Here is a 26,424-nt window from a genome sequence, read left to right on the forward strand (position 1 = left end):
TAATGATCTTGAAGTGTTGGCTAGCCTTTATCAATGATCAGACTGACACGGCTTCATTAATTCAAAGCAACAGTTAAGATATGAAGCTGTTATGTTTCTTGGTGTCCCTCAGCCAGTTAGATTGTATTGTTAATCAGTAGGATTGCAAAGCAAGATGTGTACTCAGTTATTCCAATGACCTCCATCATTGGAAAGCAAAGCAAGGTGGCTTGAAGGCAAAGAACAAAGATTATAAAATCTGAGTAGCAAGACCTGGGATGTGAGGGAAGCAGGGGAATGTTGGAGAGCACAAGTGACTGCAGAAAAAAATCAATTGGAGTCATATTCCCTACAATTGGGTGCTTCTGCATTTTGATGGAAGTAGCTGTCGGTGCAAGTTGCTAAGATGTAGGGAGTTGAACAAGTCTTCTAGTAAGGCTTAAAATACTGATGCATGTGCTACAAGAACAGTGATAGTGGAAGCACTGCAGAAAGCTAAAATAATAGAAATTTACTATGTAAATGTAGGCCGTTCTGCACTTTCTATTCTATTCTCGTCAAATATGTAGTGATTTTAGATATCTGCTTTCTAGTGTTTGGTTATGATTCTTCAGATGCTTATTTGGGCACCTTTTTGAAAGTGAGGCTACGAATTGTCATTTCTTTGGAGAGCAAGTTTCCAGCCTCACTACTTTGTTAATGTTTTTGTTAATTCTTCTGTATATTTTGAGACTTTGGGTTGTTGGCCTGATACCTTAACCATGGTGTCACCACCATATAGTTGTTTAAGAAAAGAAGTAGATTAAACCAAGGGATTAATTTGCACTCACTTGGTAAACTATTAAAATCCATTTTAAGGGACAGTATTCATTTAAAATAAAGTATAGATTAATCAAAGGTAGTTTTTGTGAGAGGTTTGTGCTTGACTAATTTGATTGGATTCTGAGGTGATTGAGGTGGTGTATTAATAATTGAGAGTTTGGAAAACAGACTTTTTTAAAGCAAAACCCATCTAATCTGAGGGATGGGGTCAGGCAGTGGAAGATTACTTCAGTGACAGAATGCAAAGATTGATTTATTTTGTAATTGAATTTCTGTTATTGATAGGATTCCATGCAGCTTGGATGTAATAGATATAGTTAGCAAGTTTGCGAACATTACATGTTCAAGTGGTTAAGTTGAAGTTGTGTAAGACATTGATGAAGCCTAATTTGGAGTATTGTGTGCAGTTTTGGTCACCTATCTACAGGAAACATGTAAACAAGGTTGAAAGAGTACAGAGAAAATTCACAAGGATGTTGTTGGGTCTGGAGGAGCTGAGTTATAAGGAAAGATTGAATAGCTTAGGACTATATTCTTTAGATCATAGAAGATTTGAAAAAGGTATACAAAATTGATGGGTATGGAATAGGGTAAATGCAGGCAGGCTTTTTCCACTGAGGTTGAGTGGAACTACCACCGGGATCATGGGTTAAGGGTGAAACGTTTTAAGGGGAACATGAGGGGAAACTTCTTCATTCAGAGGTTCGTGAGAGTGTGGAATGAGCTGCTAGCACAAGTGATGCCTGTGAGCTTGAGTTCAATGTTTAAGAGAAGTTCGGATAGCTACATGGATAGTAGAGATATCAAGGGGCATGGTACTGGTGCAGGTTGATGAGAGTCGGCAGTTTAAATAGTTTCAGCATGGACTAGATGGGCTGAAGGGCCTGTTTCTGTGCTGTACTTTTCTATGCCTATATGAGTCTGTTTTGTAGTTGCAGCGAGTTGGAAAGATTCAGACTGCAGTAAGATGTAGATGTTCTGGTCATCTGGGTAAGAAAAATGATGTGTATAATTTCATCCAGGAAAGTGCAGGGTAGTGCAACCAGTCAGGGAACATGTGGTAAGATATTGAGTAGTGAAAGAGCAGAAAAATCATGGTGCTTAAACATACCAGGGCAGACAGGAGGAAGTTTGAAAATGCTTATGGCTTTCCATTTTCAGTTAGAGGATAAATTGCTAGTGCAAAATTGTGCAATAAGGCCACAGTTTGATCATTGTCACCAGATTACAGGAACATGAGAAGAGAGTGCAGAGAAGGTTTACAAAGATGTTGTCAGCATTGATAAATTGAAGCTGAGGAAAATAGGATAAACTGGCATTATTTTCTTTGGCAGAGAAGAATCTTGATTTGTAAGGTATCATTTAGATAATTATCAATTTTTTTTCATTTATTCATTTTCTGGGGCTATTCATATTCATTGTTGGTGAGGCCAGTATTTATTACCTGTCCCTAAATATCCTTGTAAAGGTGTCTTGAGTTGCCACTTAAACTGCTACAGTCCTCCTATTGCCATTAGTAGGGATTTCCAGTGTTTAGACCCAATGACAGGGAATGAATGTGATTATATTTCCAAATTATGAAGTGCAAACCTACTGGTGGCGATATTCCCATTTGTTTTGGTGGGAGAGAGGTCTGAGAGGAGTGCTCTCAGTAGCCTAGGCAAATAACCACAACACATCTTATCAGTAGTACCTAAAGCACTTGCTGTGTACTGGTGATGGAGCAAATTAATGTTTAGAATGGGGATGTGTTTTCTTGAGAGTTGTTGGCACTATAGTCATCCAGATAAGTATAAGCATTCCATCATCTTCCTGACTTGCATCCAGTAGATGTATTGAATAAAAATACCCTACTTCTCTTAGACCAGTAAAACACTGGGGGGGGGGCATGGTTGTAGGTGTTACATATAAGATAACTAATTGAAGGATTAGAGAGGAGATTACATAATTCTTTATGTCTGGAGGTTAACAGGGTCCGGAACTCACAACAGGAAAAATGTTAGAGGCAGAAACCCATCACAATTGGATGGTACTTGAAGAGTCAGGGCTATATCTTGGCGCTAGAAGATAGAATTTGGCTGGTAGCTGTTTGTTTTTTTCACTTAGATATTTGACTATATTTCACATGTTGTATTTCTTAAGATGTAGAATGTGGGCATTCATCCCATTGCGTCTGTGTTTGCTCCTGGAACAATCCCATTCTTCACTTACTATTGTCACATTTTCATATAGTGAAAAGCTGGTTTTGCTTACTGTTTATACAGATCAAATCATTAAATTGTTTTCAGTTAGAACAAGGTTTTTTTTAAAAAAAGCAATGCAGAATGAAGTGTAAAAGGTTTTGAAAAAGTGCTGTGCAGATAAACAAAGTGAAAGATCATAATGAGATAGATTGTGAGGCCAAGAGTCCATTTTATTGTTCAAGAGATTCAGATTCAAGATGCTCTAATGTCATTTCCAGTACACAAGTGTAAAGGAGTACAAAGTAGTTGTTACTCTGGATCCAATGTAGTACAAAAAAACACTAAGATAAAGAACACAGTAATATAAAAAAAAACACACCAAGTATAAATACATAAGATAGCTTGTAGACATTGGCATGTCCATAAACTGACGCTGGGCACAGGAGTGTCTATACATGAGGTGGCTGACAGGAAATGATACAGTAGTGGTGGAGGAGTGGGTTAGTGGGTGCAGGTGTTGATCAGCCTTACCGCTTGGGAGAAGTAACTTTTTGAGGCTAGTAGTCCCGGTGTGGATGCTACATAGCCGCCTCCCTAATGGGAATGGGGCAAACAGTTCATGTGCAGGCTGGCTGGTATCCTTCACGATGTTACAGGCCCTTTTCTGGCTCATCTCTGTATATATCTGCCCTTGATAGCAAATAGGCCATCGAGCAGTTTTACCTATTTGTGTCTTACCTATTCTCCATTAGATGCCTATCAGTTTCCATTGATTCCTCCGTCACCCTAACTTACAGGAGCTAATTAACCTAACCATCAGCATATTTTCAGTATTTGACCAAAAGAAAGATGAAGTTTATGTGATCACTCTAGAATCCAAGCACCCGAGTTCAGGATTAAACTTATATAGGTGTACCGTGGAGAGCATTCTGACACGCTGTAACACTGTCTGGTATTTGGGGGGCGGAGGGGGGCTACTGCACAGGACCAAAAGAAGCTGCAGAGGGTTGTAAGCCTACTCAGCTCCATCTTGGGTATTAGCCTACGAAGTACCCAAGACATCTTCAGGGAGCGGTGTCTCAGAAAGGTAGCATCTGTTATTGAGGACCTCCAGCACCCAGGGCATGCCCTTTTCTCACTGTTGCCATCAGGTAGGAGGTACAGAAGCCTGAAGGCACACACTCAGTGATTCAGGAACAGCTCCTTTCCTTCTGCCATCTGATTCCTAAATGGACATTGAACCCTTGAACACGACTTCACTTTATTTTAATATACAATACTTCTGTTTTTGTACATTTTTTAATCTATTCAATATACATATACTGTAATTGGTTTATTATTATTTTTTTTCTCTTCTATATTCTGTATTGCATTGAACTGCTGCTGCTGTTAACAAATTTTACGTCACATGCCAGTGATAATTTGATTCTGAGTTGCTGGAGGTGTGTAGCAGTAGTGCTCCCTGCTGTGCTATTCAGTGTCCTAATAACTTTCCTCTGTGCTGGTCGGCTTCCTGTGATCCAAAATGTTGATGCATTTCATTTTCATGATTGACAAAAGTTAATTAGACATTTCCTGAGTCATTCAGTGAGATCTGTAGAGGGCAGCAGTCACCATGATTTGCATTTTTGTACTTGAAGAGAAAACTTCTTTTTATTTATGCATTTTTAGCTGGATTTACAAAGATTTTGTAAAATCTTTTGTAACATCGTGATTTTGTTTTCTAAATTAGATTTTGGAGCAAACATTGTGCTTTACTTTGCTTGAAACATTATTTCTAGGTCTAGGGAAATAGTGACTGGTCTACTGGTTATTTGTTCCCTTAATTTATGAATGTACAGTCAAGAAATTAATGTTGGCTGGTTAAGTGCTGCTTGGCAAAAGTGAGGAGATTGGCAGATTATTTTTGCAACAGCAGTAACCTTTGCTTGATCAATGAATTTTGACTGAGGTGATTATTTTCCGGTTACTTAAGGGACAAAGAAATGCAAAGTGTATGCTGCAGTGTCCTTGAAGTAAAATGGCTGTTTGGTTGCAGGAACAATAAATGGGTCTGTACGTTCAGCACAAGCTTTGCAAAGAAACTCAAGTTGTTTGAGGACTTGTGGAATTAATGGTTGAGTTCAGTTTAGTTCTCATGGGTGAACTTTGACAGCTGACAAACGTCTAACTTTTCAAGTCAAATTGTCTTGTCAAAATGTTCTAAAATCACACCAGTTTGGAAGAAGTTGAACTTGTAAATTTTGTATAACTTGCAAACCAATAATTTGTTTTCCGAGCTTCTGATTACAAGACATTGGTGCAGATCTTTTAGGCCGTACTTTTGGTGGGATTTGGAAGTTTCTATCTTGACTGAAAGTGAACAGCCCTGTTTCAGAGGGTTGTCTCACTCGTACACACCAAGGCAGTTAAAATTGTTTAGTTTTGTGCTCACTGATCTGTTTATGACCTTCCTGTGCTCACCTGAAAGGTTAAAAAATAAAGTAGATGGGAAAGATATTTTAGACAGTTTGGATCTTTAAAAAATTAAGCGACAGCATCTTTCAAAATTGATTTAATGAATATATAGACAGGTGTTGGGGTCCTTAATAATGGACAACGCCTTCCTGAGGCTTTGCTCTTTGAATATGTCTTAGATACTACAGAGGCTAGTATCCAAGGTGGAACTGATGAATTTTAAAACTTTCTGTAGTTTTCAGTCCTGTGCTGTAGCAGCCCCCCCCCCCACCCCATACCAGACTGTAACGCAGTCTGTCAGAGTGCTCTCCACGGTACATCTATATAAGTTTTCGAGTGTTTTAGGTGACAAACCAAATCTCTTCAAACTCCTAATGAAATATAGTCACTGTCTTATCTTCTTTATAGCTGCATTGATATGTTGGGTCCTGGTTAGATCTTCAGAGATCTTGAAACCCAGGAACTTGAAATTGCTCACTCTCTCCACTTCTGATCCCTCTATAAGGATTGGTTTATATTCCCTCATCTTAACCTTCCTGAAGTCCACAATCAACTCTTTTGTCTTACTGATATTAAGTGCAAGGTTGTTGCTGCGACACCACTCAACTAGCTGGTATATCTTGCTCCCGTATGCCCTCTCATCTCCATTTGAGATTCTACCAACAATGGTTGTATCATCAGCAAATTTATAGCTGGCATTTGAGCTTTACCTCTCCACACAGTCATGGTATAGAGGGAGTAGAGCAGTGGGTTAAGCCCACACCTCTGAGGTGCTCCAGTGTTGTTCGTCAGTGAGGAGGAGATATTATCACCAATCCGCACAGATTGTGGTCTACTAGTTAGGGAGTTGAAGATCCAATTGCAGGGGGAGGTACAGAGGCCCAGGTTCTGTAGCTTATTGATCAGCACTGTGGGAATAATTGTGTTAAGTGCTGAGCAGAGTCAATGAACAGCATCCTGACATGGGTGTTTGTATTGTCCAAGTGATCTAAGGCTGTCTGAAGAGCCATTGAGATTGCATCTGCCATTGACCTATAGTGGTGATAGGCAAAATGTAGGGGGTCCAGGTCCTTGCTGAGGCAGGAGTTCATTCTTGCCATAACCAACTTCTCAAAGCATTTCTTCACCGTAGATGTGAGTGCTATTGAGCCGATTGTACTTAAAGATGTTAAGTCCCTATGGTCTGAATTCTTTTAGCCAAATCCTCAAATCCTCCACTAAGCTGTAAGAGCTTAAACTATGCATGGACCAAATTTATTGTTATCCACCTTTGGATCAATGACCTTTTTGCTGTTTTTGCACTTACCTGTCGATCTCTCTTTTATATATAATACTGTACAAAAGTCTTGGGCACATGTATAGATTCAGATAGCTAGGTTGCCTAAGACTTTTGCATAGTACTATACGAGTCACGGATTAAAGGAAAATTAGAATACTGGTACAAGGTCAAAGGAGGTGGTAAAGGAACACTTAATGGAAGGGATCTGAAGACAATTGGCTTCAGTAGTTCTCTTATAGGTGTGTTCTGGAACTGTGATAGTTGACCTCTGTCAACTGTAATCACCTTTCTTCATTCTGTGTATGACTCTGCCACTATAGAACTCACCCCCCCCCCCCCCCCCCCCCAGTGGCTTATTGATTTCTCATTTACTGGGGCTCTTTGATTCCATGCTTGGTGGAATGTTTCCTACTGTCAACAACCATATCTGTCACTTGGAAGTTGTTCTCCTTGCACATGTTTGTACGGTGGCTGTATAAGATCTGGAGCTGGTGGATCTGTTGGGCTTGGAGAGCCCGTGTGAAAGTATTGCTTGTGCTGATGAAGGAAATCAAGATTGATGGGTCCTTTAGTTGGTGAGATTGTGTTCATCCTAATTTTCGTGGACAGATATGAGGAGTTTTTCACTCTGGATAGAGTATTGCAGTTCATCTCTGATTGTGACTATTAAGGGAGCAGAATTCTCAGCACGAAGGTCACCACTTTGTTGGAGTCCATTGTGTTAAGTCAGTTTGATCATTTCTTGACATGGATAGGAGATGTTTAGAGGGCCATAGATGAAATATGGGCAGTGGGCAACTAGTCAGCATGCATGAGATGGGCTGAAGGATCTGTTTCTGTGCTGTATGACCATTTGCAGGACAACCATTTTAACTTTATGAAATCATGCTGACAGAATCTGCTTACACTTCTCAGCATTGTGGATTCCATTAATTTTGAACTGCAGGGAACCTCTGCAGTGTTTTACTGTTGGCTACAGACTCTCATCCATGTAGTGTTGTCCAGTTCTTCTATGGACAAATTGCCTCCTGTTTGAGCCAAAAATCTCAAATTTTGACGTGTCAGAAGAGTACTTGCTGCCATTCAGCACCCCAGTCTTCTGAGCAGGTAAGTCCGGCTTTGCTTCCACTTCGGAGGAATGGCTTTTTGCCAGCAACTCTTCCACGAAGACCACTTCTGATGAGACTTCTCCGAACTGCAGAAGGGTGTACTTGGATTCCTGTGGTTTATGTGAGTTCAGAGCTGATAGTGCTGAACTACTTCAGTTTCTGAAGGGACATCAGTTCGGTGTATCTCTTGTCTGCTGCACTCAGTTCCTGAGACCAACCACTGTGTTTCTGGTGATTAACCTTGCCCATTTCTTTGTCCTGCTTCAGAAGAGCTCAGATAGCACATCTTGAAACTTCTGTCTGCCACACAAATTCTACTTTGGAGAGACCTTACTGATGGAGGATGTTGCTATGCTCAATCTGGCCATGGTGTAAGAATTGTTGATTTGAAGATTAAACTGTCACATCTGCCACATCCTCACCTTTGGTTGGTACACCAAGTTTGATACCTTCTACACCCCTTTCTGTTAATCAATTTAGTTCATTCAGGTAATTATTGTGATAAATCATTAGCACCTGTTTGCTCTCTTTGTTTAATCATAATCTGGGCTATATATCTACAAAGTAATCAAGTTTTTATTTGAAAAGTGGAATGTTTCTTAATATGTTACTTCCCATGATGGAATATTAAAAAAAATCTTTTAACATTTATTTTTCTGGACAATGATTGTTTGGTAATCTAAAATTTTGTGTGTTGTTTGAAAATCTAAAATTTGTTCTTTTCCACTGACACACTAATGCAGAAGATAAAATAATAAACATCTAAAACAAAATTTATATACAAAAAACTAGGGTGCCTAAGACTTTTGCACAATACTGTAAATGCTGTTTAATAGCATCCTGGGAATTCCTTTGATGCCCATTGGTTACCTTTTTTGCTCTCATTATATGTCAACTAGGGCACAATTTCTGATCTGCTACTGCCATTGTGAAAGAATTCATTTATCTTCTAGCCCAGTTAATTCTTGTTTATTTGAACTTTCTCAAGGAGCCATATGCTGTGTATTTGCAGGTTTAATCAAAATGTGAAATAATGCAACATTCACCCTTTTCTTGGTCAGTTATTTTTTTTTTCTTTTTAAACTTATCCAATGTTGGAAATGAAGTGTAGAAGAAATTATGTTTTAAGTTGGTATAAAATTCCTTGTAGGTATCTGTAATTTGTTCATTTGGCAAGTTGTAATATAATTTGCAAAACCATTTAATGATGGATAAAGCATCTGTTCTTTAAGAGCTTTTCGCTTTCAAGAGAAAAATTGTTTCTCTGTAATGTTTCATCATGAAATTGCATTCAGTAAATTTTTTATTGCTTTATTTTCCCTTCTATTATGTGGTTTTCTTTGACTTGCATTATACCCTTGCAGCAGCAGTATAAAAAATGCCAGGAACTATTGACTGTTTACCAGAATTATTTGTCTGAACAGAAAGAGAAACTGAATCAGTCATTGCGTGACTGCAACAATGGTAAACTGGAGGTAAGGCACAAATTTTCCAATTCAGTGTGCTGGAAATTTTGTGGGTAGTAGAGAGAATAGCTATAGATGTGACAGAGATATAAGTGAATGAGGGAAGAGGGATGGGTTTGCTTTTTTGATAAAGGAGGACTTAACAGCCGTTTTTAGAGATGATGTTCTTTGGAGATGGTCCACTCAGGTGGTATGTGAAACATAGAAACAAAAGGGCTACTCTAGTGGGACTATATTACAGACTCCCTCCCCATCCCAATAGTGGGACATATGAGGAGAAACTGGCTGGAGAAATAGATCAAAGAATAATAAGGTCATATTAGTGGGAGATTTTAATTTCCCTGGTATTGACTGGACCACCCAGGGCTTGGATGGAATGAAATTTGTGAAAGTTGTCCAGGAACATTTTCATGGAGCCTCATTTGGGAGGTGAAGAAGTAGTTCTGCATTTAATAAATAAGGTAACTGAAGTGGCAATCAGGGAGCATTTTGCTTCTAGTGATCATAATTCCATTAGTTTAATAATAGTGATGGAAAAAGATAGGACAGGCTCACAGGTTAGGTATTAAGCTGGAGCAGGGCTAATTTTGGGGGAATTAGGTAGGATCGAGTAAAGATCAATTGCGAGACAATGTTTGAAGGGTAACGAATGAATGGCAAGTGAGAAGCTTTTTAAGAGTGTGATATGAAGAGCCCAAGGTGGAACATTCCTGTTAGGGTGAAGGGTAAACCTGGCAAGTTTAGTGAACTCTGACAAGAAATATTGAGGCCCTAGTCAAGAAAAAGAAATGTGCATTGGGCTTCGGAGGTTGGGGAATGAGTGAATTTATTGAGGATTATTTTTTTTAAAAATTAAGAATACCGTATATTTGAGGGAAATCAAAGGTCAAAGAAAAGGTATCGGATAGATCTGGCAGGTAAGGTGAAGGAAAATCCTGAAAGGTACTAGAACTGCAATAAGAGTATAGTTCAACAAAAGCATAGTTCATTGAAAGCTGTGTGACAGTGGTGAAGTTGTTGTTCAGCATGCTGGTCATCTACAATTAGGGCACTGAGTACAGGAGTTGGGATTTTATGTTACAGTTGTCTTAAGTTGATGATTAGATTGCACCTGGAGTTCTTTTTGGTCACCCTGTTGTCGAAAGATATAGCTAAACTGGAGAGAGTGCAGAAAAGATTTGAGGATGTTGCCAGAACTACAAGGCCTGAGTAATAGGAAGATGTTGGCTGGACTAGGTCTTTATTGAGTTCAATTTGTTTAATTGCCATTCAACTGTACATGAATACAGCAAAATGAGACAGCAATACAGATCAAAGTTGCTGGTGAACGCAGCAGGCAAGGCAGCATCTCTAGGAAGAGGTACAGTCGACGTTTCAGGCCGAGACCCTTCGTCAGGACTAACTGAAGAAACAGCTAGTGAGAGATTTAAAAGTGGGAAGGGGAGGGGGAGATCCGAAATGATAGGAGAAGACAGAAAGGGGAGGGATGGAGCCAAGAGCTGGACAGGTGATTGGCAAAAGGGGTATGAGAGGATCATGGGACAGGAGGCCCAGGGAGAAGGAAAAGGGGGGGGGGCGAGCCCAGAAGATGGGCAAGGGGTATAGTGAGAGGGACAGAGGGAGAAAAAGGAGAGAGAGAGAGAAAGAATGTGTGTATACAAATAACAGATGGGGTACGAGGAGGAGGTGGGCATTAGCGGAAGTTGGAGAAGTTGATGTTCATGCCATCAGGTTGGAGGCTACCCAGACGGAATATAAGGTGTTGTTTCTCCAACCTGAGTGTGGCTTCATCTTTACAGCAGAGGAGGTTGTGGATAGACATGTCAGAATGGGATGTGGAATTAAAATGTGTGGCCACTGGGAGATCCTGCTTTCTCTGGCGGACAGAGCGTAGGTGTTCAGCAAAATGATCTCCCAGTCTGTGTCAGGTCTCGCCAATATATAGGAGGCCACATCAGGAGCACCGGACGCAGTATATCACCCTAGCCGACTCACAGGTGAAGTGTTGCCTCACCTGGAAGGACTGTCTGGGGCCCTGAATGGTGGTAAGGGAGGAAGTGTAAGGGCATGTGTAGCACTTGTTCTGCTTACAAGGATAAGTGCCAGGAGGGAGATCAGTGGGGAGGAATGGGGGGGACGAATGGACAAGGGAGTCACGTAGGGAGCGATCCTTGTGGAAAGCAGAGGGGAGGGAATGGAAAGATGTGCTTAGTGGCGGGATCCCGTTGGAGGTGGCGGAAATTACGGAGAATAATATGTTGGACCCGGAGGCTGGCGGGGTGGTAGGTAAGGACCAGGGGGACCCTATTCCTAGTGGGGTGTCGGGAGGATGGAGTGAGAGCAGATGTGCGTGAAATGGGGGAGATGCGTTTGAGAGCAGAGTTGATGGTGGAGGAAGGGAAGCCCCTTCCTTTTATATAATAAAAAAAAAAAGGAGGACATCTCCCTCGTCCTGGAATGAAAAGCCTCATCCTGAGAGCAGATGTGGTGGAGATGGAGGAATTGCGAGAAGGGGATGGCATTTTTGCAAGAGACAGGGTGAGAAGAGGAATAGTCCAGATAGCTGTGAGAGTCAGTAGGCTTATAGTAGACATCAGTAGATAAGCTGTCTCCAGAGATAGAGACAGAAAGATCTAGAAAGGGGAGGGAGGTGTCGGAAATGGACCAGGTAAACTTGAGGGCAGGGTGAAAGTTAATAAAGTCAACGAGCTCTGCATGCGTGCAGGAAGCAGCACCAATGCAGTTGTCGATGTAGTGAAGGAAAAGTGGGGGACAGATGCCAGAATAGGTATCTACAGAATTTTCAGGATGAGAATTCTATACCCCTTGCCCATCTTCTGGGCTTTTTTCTCCCCCCCTCCCGCTTTTCCTTCTCCCCGGACCTCCTGTCCCATGATCCTCTCATATCCCCTTTTGCCAATCACCTGTCCAGCTCTTGGCTCCATCCCTCCCCCTCCTGTCTTCTCCTATCATTTTGGATCTCCCCCTCCCCCTCCTACTTTCAAATCTCTTACTAGCTCTTCTTTCAGTTAGTCCTGACGAAGGGTCTCAGCCTGAAATGTCGACTGTACCTCTTCCTAGAGATGCTGCCTGGCCTGCTGCGTTCACCAGCAACTTTTATGTGCGTTGCTTGAATTTCCAGCATCTGCAGAATTCCTCGTGTTTGTGTTTTTAAAATGAGACAGCGTTACTTTGGGGCCAAGGTAAAAACCATAAGGGGTGATCTTGGAGAAATGCTTAAAATTATAAGTGGTTTAGGTAAGGTGGATGGTAACAGTCTTTTCCTCGGGTAGAAGAGACCAAAACTAGGGTGCAGAGGTTTAACGTGATAGGGGAAAGATTTAAAATGGACCTGAGGTGGTGTGTATGTGGAATGAACTGCCAGAAGGGCTGGTTGAGGCAGGTAAAATATTATCATTTAAGAAGCATTTGGATAGGGGGCTTAAAGAGATAGGGGCCAAATGCAGAGAACTAGAGCTAGTTTGGTGGGCACTGGTTGGTATGGAATGGTTGGACTGAAGAGCCTGTATCCATGCTATATTGCTGTATGAGTCTGTCACTTTAAATGTGCATTGAGATATTGAAATATTGCAACCAGTAGAAAATACACTTTGATTCATTTCTTTTGTAACATGGATGAGCACTTTGCTTGAACACTTACTGGAATGAACTGACAACGATTAATACGGTAAACAGTTACTGGTTGATAAAATATGAAGTTCTACTGGGTCTTACTAGCAACTTGATTACACAACTTGCGTTGAAAGGAGGGTTAGAATAGATGGTCTTCTATTGTTGACACAAAATATTCTCATTCCTGTTGTTAAAATAGAATTGATATCTGAATTGTTATTTGGAAATGTTGCTGCAACTAAATGCAATGAATGCTTCACACAAGATTTCATGACTTTGTAGCAAGTGTGGTGCACAGTTTTGCCTGTACCAGGAATGGCAGGAGAATTTTTCTTGAATGATGCTAAGATAAAAGGAATGTGCAAAATGTTATGGAGAGCAGCGTTCATGTTCTATCATGCTTCATTAAACTTGTTCTATAGTTTAAGGCTGCAAGACTTTTGTGTGCCATTTCAATGATGTAAGTTTAAGCATCTCCCTAATCATGAGAAAAATCACTCTGCCATAGGGTAAATATATTATTCTTCCTATATTGTGATGTGTTGCAAAGCAAATGTTGTTTGTTTTGTTATTCATTTCTTGAGATATGGGTGTCCTTTGTAAGACTACATAATTGCCCATTTCTACATGCTGGATAAAGTAGCAGTGAGCATCCACTTTGAATCACTGCAATTGTCCTGCGAAGATACTCTTCTAGTGCTGTTGGGCTAGGTGTTCCAGCGAAGATGAAAGCATAGCATTGTGTTTAAGATTGGATCAAGCGCACCTTAGAAGGGAGTGCGGAGGTAATGACGACCCTCTGTCCACTGCTCTTGTCTTAATTGCTGTTAGGTTCACAGGTTTAGGAGGTATCGGTATAGTCAGTACAATGCACACTATTCCTTCAATTACATCTAAAAGCAATTTTTAAATAAAATTCAACTATAATATAAGTGTACATACAAGATTCCAGTCACATTTTCAAAAGCAGAGAAATAGAGTAAGTTAATACTGGTTTATCCCATCAACAGGGAATATGCAGGTTGCTCAGTTTTTGTAAACTTTTTAGAATTGAAAGAAAATTTACTAAATCAAATACAGACTTTAATATAGCATAGTTTTAATATAACATAAGGAGTTCTGTATGCAACTTGAATTTAAGAGGAATTGACCAGATGGTAGGGAATAGTTTAGTCATATGAAAACATAGAAAACAGCACAACTAGATAATTCTGTCTTTATAGCTTGTTCCACCATTTAACCTGTTCATAACAGTCATCTACTTCAGTACCCTGAACCTGTCTTACATAGAAACATAGAAAATAGGTGCAGGAGTAGGCCATTTGGCCCTTCGAGCCTGCACCGCCATTTATTATGATCATGGCTGATCATCCAACTCAGAGCCCCGCCCCAGCCTTCCCGCCATATCCCCTGATCTCCGTAGCCACAAGCGCCATATCTAACTCCCTCTTAAATATAGCCAATGAACTGGCCTCAACTGTTTCCTGTGGCAGAGAATTCCACAGATTCACCACTCTCTGTGTGAAGAAGTTTTTCCTAATCTCGGTCCTAAAAGGCTTCCCCTTTATCCTCAAACTGTGACCCCTTGTTCTGGACTTCCCCAACATCGGGAACAATCTTCCTGCATCTAGCCTGTCCAATCCCTTTAGGATTTTATACGTTTCAATCAGATCCCCCCTCAATCTTCTAAATTCCAACGAGTACAAGCCCAGTTCATCCAGTCTTTCTTCATATGAAAGTCCTGCCATCCCAGGAATCAATCTGGTGAACCTTCTTTGTACTCCCTCTATGGCAAGGATGTCTTTCCTCAGATTAGGGGACCAAAACTGCACACAATACTCCAGGTGTGGTCTCACCAAGGCCTTGTACAACTGCAGTAGTACCTCCCTGCTCCTGTACTCGAATCTTCTCGCTATAAATGCCAGCATACCATTCGCCTTTTTCACCGCCTGCTGTACCTGCATGCCCACTTTCAATGACTGGTGTATAATGACACCCAGGTCTCGTTGCACCTCCCCTTTTCCTAATCGGCCACCATTCAGATAATAATCTGTTTTCCTATTTTTGCCACCAAAGTGGATAACTTCACATTTATCCACATTAAATTGCATCTGCCATGAATTTGCCCACTCACCCAACCTATCCAAGTCACTCTGCATCCTCTTAGCATCCTCCTCACAGCTAACACTGCCACCCAGCTTCGTGTCATCCGCAAACTTGGAGATGCTGCATTTAATTCCCTCATCCAAGTCATTAATATATATTGTAAACAACTGGGGTCCCAGCACTGAGCCTTGCGGTACCCCACTAGTCACCGCCTGCCATTCTGAAAAGGTCCCGTTTATTCCCACTCTTTGCTTCCTGTCTGCTGACCAATTCTCCATCCACATCAATACCTTACCCTCAATACCGTGTGCTTTAAGTTTGCACACTAATCTCCTGTGTGGGACCTTGTCAAAAGCCTTCTGAAAATCCAAATATACCACATCCACTGGTTCTCCCCTATCCACTCTACTAGTTACATCCTCAAAAAATTCTATGAGGTTCGTCAGACATGATTTTCCTTTCACAAATCCATGCTGACTTTGTCCGATGATTTCACCGCTTTCCAAATGTGCTGTTATCACATCTTTGATAACTGACTCCAGCAGTTTCCCCACCACCGACGTTAGGCTAACCGGTCTATAATTCCCCGGTTTCTCTCTCCCTCCTTTTTTAAAAAGTGAGGTTACATTAGCCACCCTCCAATCCTCAGGAACTAGTCCAGAATCTAACGAGTTTTGAAAAATTATCACTAATGCATCCACTATTTCTTGGGCTACTTCCTTAAGCACTCTAGGATGCAGACCATCTGGCCCTGGGGATTTATCTGCCTTCAATCCCTTCAATTTACCTAACACCACTTCCCTACTAACATGTATTTCGCTCAGTTCTTCCATCTCACTGGACCCTCTGTCCCCTACTATTTCTGGAAGATTATTTATGTCCTCCTCCCATATCCCTTGTTGGCTCCGATGGATTTGGTTGTAGAGAACTTCAAAGGGTTAGCACCGTATGGGTGAAGAAATTTCTGTTGATGGCCTAAATGGCAAGTCCCACATTCTGAGGCTGTGATCCCTGAGTTTGGGATCTCTAGCCATTGGAAACCTCGTCTCTGTATCTGGACTATCTAGTCCATTTAAAATTTTGTAGGTGTCTCCGAAGATCATCTCTTGCTCTTTTAAACTCTAATGTACATAATTGGCTCAATCACTTCTCATACATCAGTCTTGCCATCTCAGGAATTAAACTAAAATCCCTGGATTACAAGAGCATCCTCCTACAGTTAAGGAGACCAAATCTGCAGGCACAACTTGAGATGCAATCTGACCAATGAATTTGTACAACTGCAGCAGGACATTCTTGCTCCTCTAATCAAAATTTTTAACAATAACGGACAATGTAAAGTTTGCCTTCCTAACTGCCTTCTGCACCCAAATTCTTGCTTACAGCAACCAATATTCAAGCACATTCATTACGTTTCCTCTCACTGTTCATGTAGAAGACTGTCTTCCAGTGTTTAGAATCAAAATGGGCAACCTCACATAAACTGCATATGCCAAGCATTTCTCCCACTTAACCAATTTTGTCTGAATCACATTGGAGTCTCCCACGTCACATTTCCCTCCAAGCATTATGTAGTCTGCAAACTTGGAGATACTGTATTTACTTCTCATCTAAATCACTGAATGTATATTATGATGAACTGTGGTAGCTTGCTAGTCACTGGAAAAAAGATCTGCTTATTCCTCTTGTTTTTCCTGTCCTCCAGTCAAAGGGGTTATGGCAAATAATATAGCAGTACTAATATACTGAACAGATAATATGCACAAAGTATTAATGCCAGTAACTTTAATATTAAGTTAGATGAGGGAGTTTAAGAGATAGTAAGATAAAGTTTGCTACGAGATTTTGTTGCCCCAAATTCTACTTCCACAAATGAGATGGATTTTTTTTTTTATGACATGTTATAAAATTTAAAATACATTGAAGTAAATTTAAAAATGTTTGGAGCATTTGGTGTCATTTGATGTTAGGAAAATGAGCATCCTTTCTGTAAGTTTGTGATTTTCATATGTCTTTATATTTTCTTTATTTCCAGTATTCCATTTCTTTGCATTGCAAAACATTCATTCCAAAATAGTGTATTTTTTGATATGGCTTTTTAAAATTCCTGCTGGCCACTATTACAACAACTTTAATATCTGCTGTATTATGCAAATCCATCCTTCACTCAGAATTAGAATCAGATTTATTATCACTGATGTATGAAATGAAATTTGTTGATTTGCAGCAGCAGTACAATGAATAGACACAAAAACCTATAAATTTCAAATAAATAGTTTTAAAAAAAACTAACAAGCCATTGAAAAAGGGTCTAGTGCTTTCCCAGCGTATATGTCAAATACTCAGGCTTCCAGCTGGGTACAGGTATCGACTTTTAACCAATGTTTCGATGACAAACACTGCCATCTTCATCAGGGATGACGCTTAGGCATGTCTACCACCTAGGCATCTGTCCCTTCTGATTGGTTAGTACTCATCCAATCAGGTTTCCGTTCTTCTACTTCGTTTACTATTGAACTCCAGCTCTTACTTAGAGTGAGACCTTCATCTTTGTTAGAATTTTTTTTTTCTCTAGTTTTATTTCAATGGCTTCCTTTACGGCGGTCCCAAAAACAATTGGCACAGCACTGTAGTTTTGTGCCGTCAAAGTCACTCCTGTGGTCATTACGAGTGCAATGTTCTGCTACTGCTGATTTCTCCGGGTAACCCAAATGGACACACCTCCTGTGCTCTTTGATGCAGGTTTCTACCGTGCATCCCGCCTGGCTGATGTATGCTGCTCCACATTCACAGGGAATCTTGTAAATGCCAGCTGTCTTGAGTCCCAGGTCATCTTTGACCCACATAAGCTGTGACTTGAGCTTCCTTATGGCTTTGTGGGTGGTATTAATCCAGTATTTCTTCAGGATCCTGGCAATCCTTCCAGGAACCATGGAAGTATAGTGAAGACTGTTGCTCCTTGTTGTTAGGTTTCTTGGTTTTTCTGTTGGTCCTATTTTTAAGGGCCCAATTGACTTCCTTCACTCCCACATCATGAAGACCCTGGAGAGTCTTGTTCTGGAGCTGCTCCGGCCTATGGTGAGGCCACACTTAGATCTCGCCCCAGTTCGCCTACCTGCCCCGACTAGGAGTTGAGGATGTCATCGTCTTCCTGCTGAATCATGTCTACGCCCACCTGGACAAGCCAGCGAGCACTGTGAGGGTCATGTTTTTTGACTTCGCCAGTGTGTTCAACACCATCCGCCCTGCTTGGCTGGGGGAGAAGCTGACAGCGATGCAGGTGGATGCTTCCCTGGTATCATGGATTCTTGATTACCTGACTGGCAGACCACAGTACGTGTGCTTGCAACACTGTGTGTCCGACAGAGTGATCAGCAGCACTGGGGCTCCACAGGGGACTGTCTTGTCTCCCTTTCTCTTCACCATTTACACCTCGGACTTCAACTACTGCACAGAGTCTTGTCATCTTCAGAAGTTTTCTGATGACTCTGCCATAGTTGGATGCATCAGCAAGGGAGATGAGGCTGAGTACAGGGCTACGGTAGGAAACTTTGTCACATGGTGTGAACAGAATTATTTGCAGCTTAATGTGAAAAAGACTAAGGAGCTGGTGGTAGACCTGAGGAGAGCTAAGGTACCAGTGACCCCTGTTTCCATCCAGGGGGTCAGTGTGGACATGGTGGATGATTACAAGTTCCTGGGGATATGAATTGACAATAAACTGGACTGGTGAAAGAACACTGAGGCTGTCTACAAGAAGGGTCAGAGCCGTCTCTATTTCCTGAGGAGACTGAGGTCCTTTAACATCTGCCGGACGATGCTGAGGATGTTCTACGAGTCTGTGGTGGCCAGTGCTATCATGTTTGCTGTTGTGTGCTGGGGCAGCAGGCTGAAGGTGGCAGACACCAACAGAATCAACAAACTCATTCGTAAGGCCAGTGATGTTGTGGGGATGGAACTGGACTCTCTCACGGTGGTATCTGAAAAGAGGATGCTGTCCAAGTTGCATGCCGTCTTGGTCAATGTCTCCCATCCACTACATAATGTACTGGGTGGGCACAGGAGTACATTCAGCCAGAGACTCATTCCACCGAGATGTAGCACTGAGCATCATAGGAAGTCATTCCTGCCTGTGGCCATCAAATTTTACAACTCCTCCCCTGGAGGGTCTGACACCCTGAGCCAATAGGCTGGTCCTGGATTTATTTAATAATTTACTGGCTTAATTTACATAATACTATTTAACTATTTATGGTTCTATTACTATTTATTATTTATGGAGCAACTGTAATGAAAACCAATTTCCCCCCAGGATTAATAAAGTATGACTATAAAGGAATATCATGCGTAATCGTCTTATTTCTTCATGGAGACTCTTGGGGTCCGAAATAGTTTTCACACAGTTGGTGAAGGTAGAAAGAGCCACTCTACGTTGGGAGGTGTGTTGGTAGCTGTTAATGTTGATGTATGTCTACATGAGTGCATTTCCAATAGACGCCATGCCTGAGGCTACCCACTGGTTTCCGTCATATTAGAACGTCCAGGAACGGGAGGCAACCATTCTTTGCCATCTCCATCGTTAATTGATTGTTTGGATGTATGCAGTTGAGGTAGGAAAAACCAGGAAACCTACAACAAGGAAGAGCTCATTGCTACTGCCTGTCTTCCCTATATTTCCACAGTTTCTGGAAGGTCCACCAGGATCCTGAAGAAGTACCGAATTAATACAATCCACAAATCCATAAGGATGCTCAAATCACAGATTACGCAGGTCAAAGAGGACCTGGGACTCAGGACGGCTGGCATTTACAGGATTTCCTGTGAATATGGAGCAGTGTATATCGGCCAGAAAGGGCAGATGGTGGAAACCAGCATCAAGGAGCATGAAGGTGTATCTGTTTGGGTTACCCAGAGGAATGGGTGGTAGCAGAACATTGTATTCACAATGGCCATAGGTTTGACTTTGGCACAAAACTACTGTGCTGTGCAATTGGGTTTAGGGATCGCCAGGTGAAGAAAGCTATTGAAATAAAACTGGAGAAAAAGAATTTTAACAAAGACTTAAGGTCTCAATCTAAATAAGAACCGGAATTTGACTGTAAGCAACTTGGGACAGCGGAAATCTGATTGAATGAGGACTAACCGATCAGGAGAGATGGACGAAGGGGGTATACATACCAGCAGGCTAAACATGCCCAGGCATCATCCAAATGAAGATGACAGAGTTTGTCATCGAAATGTTGGTTAAAATTGATACCTGGAAGCCAAAGAAGAGTTTATTTGTTAACAACGTAGTCTTTTCAGAAATTTGTTGGCCAAGGGAAAGTAGCTGTCACTAAATCGTTAAGTATAGTTCTTCACATTTCTGAACCTCTCTGGTAGTAATGGGAAGAATTAGAATCAGGTTTATTATTACTGACATACTTGAAAATCTTCAAGAAGGTGGCATCCATTATTAAGGACCTTCACCATGTGGGACATGGCCTTTCACAACATGTCTACTTCGCTCATGATGGTGAGAAGGGTTGTGCCCGTGATGAATCTGGGTGACCCTCTACAGCAGGGGTTCCCAACCTTTTTTTTTTTTTTAGGCTATGGACTCCTACCATTAACCAAGGGGTCCATGAACCTCAGGTTGCGGATCCCTGCTCTACAGCCTCTCGTGATCCTGTGCATTGAGTTCTATACCAGGCAACCAGCAAGAATGTTCTTCACTGTACATGGATAGAAATTTGTAAGTCTTTGGAGACACATCAAATTTCTTCAAACTATTAGCTGCTGTGATTCTTTTCTGATTTCATTGATATATTGGGCTCAGGAAAGATCCTCTGAGGTGTAATGAAATATGCCAAAGGAATAATTGTGTTTTCCATATCATTGAGAAGAGGACTTAAAAGGGTAACTTGTGAGCATGCAGCTGTTGGTGATTGAGTTTGTCAGTTTTTGACTGGAACTGGGGAATGCTATCTCATCTGAGGTATCATTAGAATATCCTGCTGGTTTAGATACTTAGCCAAAAAAAATGGAAATATTTAGAACAAGGAATTAAACTAGAGTTTTGGGCAACTTTTCTTTTAAGCCAATAGCAGTTTGATCATTTGTTACATTTGTGATGTGTTTGGTACAAAATAGCTGTTGTGTTGTCTGTAATTCAGTCCCTCTAAAGTAATTAAATCCACAAAGTAGTTTGATGCGTTTTGGGGGTGGCCAGAGGAATGGTGTCGCAGCAACAACCTGGCTCTCATCGTTAATAAGATAAAAAAGCTGATTGTGGACTTCAGGAAGGGTAGACAAAGGAACACACACCAATCCTCACAGGGGGATCAGAAGTGGAGAGAGTGAGCAGCTTCAAGTTCCTGGGTGTCAACATCTCTGAGGATCTAACCTAGTCCCAGCATATCGGTGTAGTTATAAAGAAGGCAAGACAGTTGCTATACTTTATGAAGAGTGTGAAGAGATTTGGCATGTCAACAAATAAGCTCAAAAACTTCTATAGTTGTACCATAGAGAGCATTCTGACAGGCTGCATCACAGTCTGCTATGGAGGGGCTACTGCACAGGACTGGGAGAAGCTGCAGAAGGTTGTAAATCTAGTCAGCTGTATCTTGGGTACTAGCCTACAAAGTACCCAGGACATTTTTAGGGAGCAGTGTCTCAGAAAGGCAGCGTCCATTATTAAGGACTCCCAGCACCCAGGGCATGCCCTTTTCTCACTGTTACCATTAGGTAGGAAGTACAGAAGCCTGAAGGCACACACTCAGTGATTCAGGAACAGCTTCTTCCCCTCTGCTATTGGATTCCTAAATGGACATTGAAGCTTTGGACACTACCTCCCTTTTTTAATATACAGTATTTCTGTTTTTGTACATTTTTAAAATCGATTCAATATATGTAATTGATTTATTATTATGTTTTATTTTATTTATTATTTTTTTCTCTCTGCTAGATTATGTATTGCATTGAACTGCTGCTGCTAAGTTAACAAATTTCACATCACATGCCGGTGATAATAAACCTGATTCTGAATATCATGCTACTTGTGGAAATTTGGTGAATTGATGCTCAGTACTTTGTTAGGCTCTTATTTAAGTTCTGAAATGTGTATCATTGGACAGGTCAGATTATAAGGATTTACATTGGTATTAATTTCTTTGCTGTTCACTTTATTTCTAATTTTAGCTGATGTCTGTGGATCTGTGTATAAAGAGTAATGTTACTGTAGACCATTCTTATTTTAAGTTTTAAGAGTACATATGACTTCAGTATTCCTTTAATTATGTATTCTATTTACCATATATTATTCCTGCTTTTGGGGCATTTTTAAGAGAATGAATTACAATTGAAGCATAGGATAATACCAAGGAATCTGTAACATCATTTAACATTTTACACCAGTTTTAATTACAACTCTGACAGTCCAGCACTCCATTGGTACGTACTACAATGAGATATGAGTCCAGAATTTTATGCTCAAGCTTTTGAAGTGAGAGTTGAATCAGCAACTACCAGATTTAGAGGTTTAATTACTACTTTCTGCAGTGACTTGAGGAAACAGCTTGCTGAATCTTTGTCAGGTTGGAGCTCAAATCGGTTTAGTGAATATTAGAGTCACAGCTAATTTTGTTTTAAAAATGTTTAATACTTTAATAAAGAAAGCTTTATTAATGTTAATTGTCTTTGAGTATTCTTGGATGTCTGTGAGCATCTGAGGTATTAATAAGTTCGTTGACACTTTTGACAGGTGGTAAGTCTTGTGTGGCTTAACTAACAGCCCGTGCATTTCCGTGAGTAGTTTTTGCCATTCACAATCAGAAGAGTCCTACCCACAGTGGGTGTGGGTTATTAACCAGATTTTAGAAATTCCAGGAATTTTTTAAAGTAGTTGTATATGAGTTCAGGAAATCAGGCCATTTATAACAATTATTTTTAACTTGATTATCTGGATGATAAATCATCTTTTACTTCCCTTATCCTATAGCTATTGTGCTTAATTCTGTGGAGATTTCAAAATAAAGCTATTATACTGTCTCTGTTTTGGTAAGGTGATTTATATTAAGATGTTTTAGTAACTATATAAATGCCTCTTGCCCGTTATTTGGCAATGAACCAGTCACTCCATTTGAACGTAGTCAGAATGCATTTTTAAAAAATTTTTGATATATGGCAGTGTTAGAAGTTGCAATGCATTTGTTCTTTTTAAATTCCAGAGTGTTAACTGGTGCAACACACATAAAAGTTGCTGGTGAACACAGCAGACCAGGCAGCATCTCTAGGAAGCGGTACAGTCGACGTTTCAGGCTGAGACCCTTCGTCAAGACTAACTGAAAGAAGAGCTAGTAAGAGATTTGAAAGGGGGAGGGATAGAGCCAAGAGCTGGACAGTTGATTGGCAAAAGGGATATGAGAGAATCATGGGACACGAGGCCTAGGGAGAAAGATAAGGGAGAGGGGGGGAATAGCCCAGAGGATGGGCAAGGGGTATAGTGAGAGGGGGGGAGAGAGAGAGAGAGAATGTGTGTGCATATAAATAAATAACAGATGGGGTACGAGGGGGAGGTGGGGCCTAGCGGAAGTTAGAGAAGTTGATGTTCATGCCATCAGGTTGGAGGCTACCCAGACGGAATATATGGTGTTGTTCCTCCAACCTGAGTGTGGCTTCATCTTTACAGTAGAGCAGACGGTGGATAGACATATCGGAATGGGATGTGGAATTAAAATGTGTGGCCACTGGGAGATCCTACTTTCTCTGGCGGACAGAGCGTAAGTGTTCAGCGAATCGATCTCCCAGTTTGCGTTGGGTCTCACCAATATATAGAAGGCCACATTGGGAGCACCGGACGCAGACTGGGAGATCGTTTCACTGACCTGACACAGATTGGGAGATCGTTTCACAGAACACCTATGCTCTGTCCGCCAGAGAAAGCAGGATCTCCCAGTGGCCGCACATTGTAATTCCACGTCCCATTCCCGTTCTGATATGTCTATCCACGGCCTCGTCTACTGTAAAGATGAGGCCACATTCAGGTTGGAGGAACAACACCTTATATTACGTCTGGGTAGCCTACAACCTGATAGCATGAACATTGACTTCTCTAACTTCCGCTAATGACCCACCTCCCCCTCGTACCCCATCCGTTATTTATTTATTTATTTATATACACACATTCTTTTTCTCTAGCTCCTTTTTCTCCCTCTGTCCCTCTCATTATACCCCTTGCCCATCCTCTGGGCTATTTCCCCCCCCTCCCCCTTATCTTTCTCTGTAGGCCTGCTGTCCCATGATCCTTTTGTATCCCTTTTGCCAATCAACTATCCAGCTCTTGACTCCATCCCTCCCCCTCCTGTCTTCTTCTATCATTTTGGATCTCCCCCTCATCCTCCCACTTTCAAATCTCTTACTAGCTCTTCTCTCAGTTAGTCCTGACAAAGGGTCTCGGCCCGAAATATTGACTGTACCTCTTCCTAGAGATGCTGCCTGGCCTGCTGCGTTCACCGGCAACTTTTATGTGTGTTGCCTGAAATTCAAGCATCTGCAGATTTCCTCATGTTTGCGATGTTAACTGGTGCCATAGTTTTAATTGGAAAAGGAAGTTGATGAAGTGGAATTTAATGCTAATTTAAAGATTTATAGAGCTTACAATAAAAGGAAAATAAATCCATTTCATTAGTTCTGCACTCTATGTAGTTGATAAGGTCCAGGTGAGAATAAATAGAACATGGAACAGATCAGCACAGTACAGTACAGTCATTTTAGCTCATGATGTGGTGTTGACTTAAACAGATCAAGCTCGACCCTTCCCTCCCACATAGCCCAACATTTTTCTGATTAGGTTTAGTTTATCTTCTAACTGTTAAAGAAAGAGACTTGATATAGAAAAAGTGATTTTTTTCCCATTATTTGTTGCATTTCTTGCATTGATGGCCATTTTCAATATAAATATAAAACCTCATTTTTGCTGAGATGAGGTACATAGGACAGTACAGAAACAGGCCTTTCAGCCTACAATGTTGTGCCAAGCCAATTAAATTAATAATCAAATGGCTAACTGAACTAATTTCTTCTGCCTACACAATGTCATTTTTTAAAAATTTAAGTACTTTCAGCTTCCTAAGTAATCAACTGCAATGATTCCTAATATCAAAACTGGTTGCCTGGGTCTTATAATACATTTTGCCTATGTTTATTTAAGCTGTGGCTGCAAGCGTTGAATGCTGAGGAGAATTGGGACTAAAGGAAGATAATTTACTGTGATTATTTAGTTGTCTGTGATAGTTCAGATGACAAATAGACATTGGATTTTCTAGATACTTTGTATACACTTATGTTAAATATTGGCCATGTTGAGCTGGATCCTCTACTAATAATGGAGGTGCCTAAGTTAGTAGGTAGCTGGCCTTTTGAGCTGTCTGGGAGCAGCCTCCTGGTTGCAGTCCTTCACTGGGAAACCAGCTACTAGGGTATCCATGCTTGCTTCCTAAATTGCCCTGACAGGCACTACTGTAGCCTTTTTCATTGTCATAGCTGCCCTTAGGATTAAATGTTTAAATTTGTTTGATATTTGTAAAAATATTAATAAATAAAATTAAAAATTAATATTAGCACAAGCACAATAACAATATACCTATAAATACTAAAAAATTGAAAGGAGTTTCCTTCTATGAAGCTGTTTCCACCCATTGGAATAATAATGGGAATAGTAAGCAGCTCAACCATCATCAATGAAGGATTTGACAAATAAAGCTAACATGATAAATTAATCTTAAACTTTACATGTTTCTGGCCAATGGCACTTCTATGCTATGCTTAGTTGTGGAAACTGTGGGTGTGCTTGGTATTATACTCTTACTACTTTCCTTTTGATTCAAACATCATCCCACACCACCTCTTCCTTCTATATTCTGCCATCAGAAATTTAATACAAATAAACCTTGATATTAGATTTTTCCAGAGCTCTGTGTCTATTCTGAACTACAAATGATCCACAAACATTATTCCTACTCTGCCTTCACTCATGTATGCCTATCATTCCCCTCTTGTATGGATCCATCAAGGTAGAGGAAGCTTACAGAAAAAGTTGTTGGTTTGGAATCTGTTGAAACAACTTTATAATTGATGCAGGGGTGTACGGTAGACCCATCATCGGTACTTGCTTCATTATAAGGTATTTGTAACCACAAATTACAGAGGGACATTAATAGGTAAGGCTTCAAGTTTTCTGTGCTATACTGTAAAAGTATGACTTGTATTATTGTTGGCTTTACCTTCACTTTCCTGTATGATCTCCATAACACTTGATTTTCTCTCAAGTCTAATAAATCAGTACCCACAACATTGAAGCTAGAGGATAAAAAAAATTCTTCTTGCCAAAGAAATTCTTCTTTAGTTTTATC

At 40.7% G+C, this 26,424-nt stretch overlaps 1 protein-coding gene across 5 annotated transcripts in view; it reads left to right on the forward strand.

Moving 5' to 3' along the window:
* Positions 1–26,424, forward strand: part of kiaa1328 (KIAA1328 ortholog) — a 144,994-nt gene that overhangs the window by 28,112 nt on the left and 90,458 nt on the right. For all 5 annotated transcript variants that reach the window (XM_072252345.1, XM_072252346.1, XM_072252347.1 and 2 more), the window contains one exon: positions 9,186–9,304. In XM_072252345.1, the coding sequence (XP_072108446.1) occupies positions 9,186–9,304 (119 nt within the window). The remainder of the gene's footprint in view (positions 1–9,185; positions 9,305–26,424) is intronic.

The sequence above is a fragment of the Mobula birostris genome, chromosome 3, assembly GCF_030028105.1.
Source record: "Mobula birostris isolate sMobBir1 chromosome 3, sMobBir1.hap1, whole genome shotgun sequence".
In the NCBI taxonomy this organism is placed as follows: Eukaryota; Metazoa; Chordata; class Chondrichthyes; order Myliobatiformes; family Myliobatidae; genus Mobula; species Mobula birostris.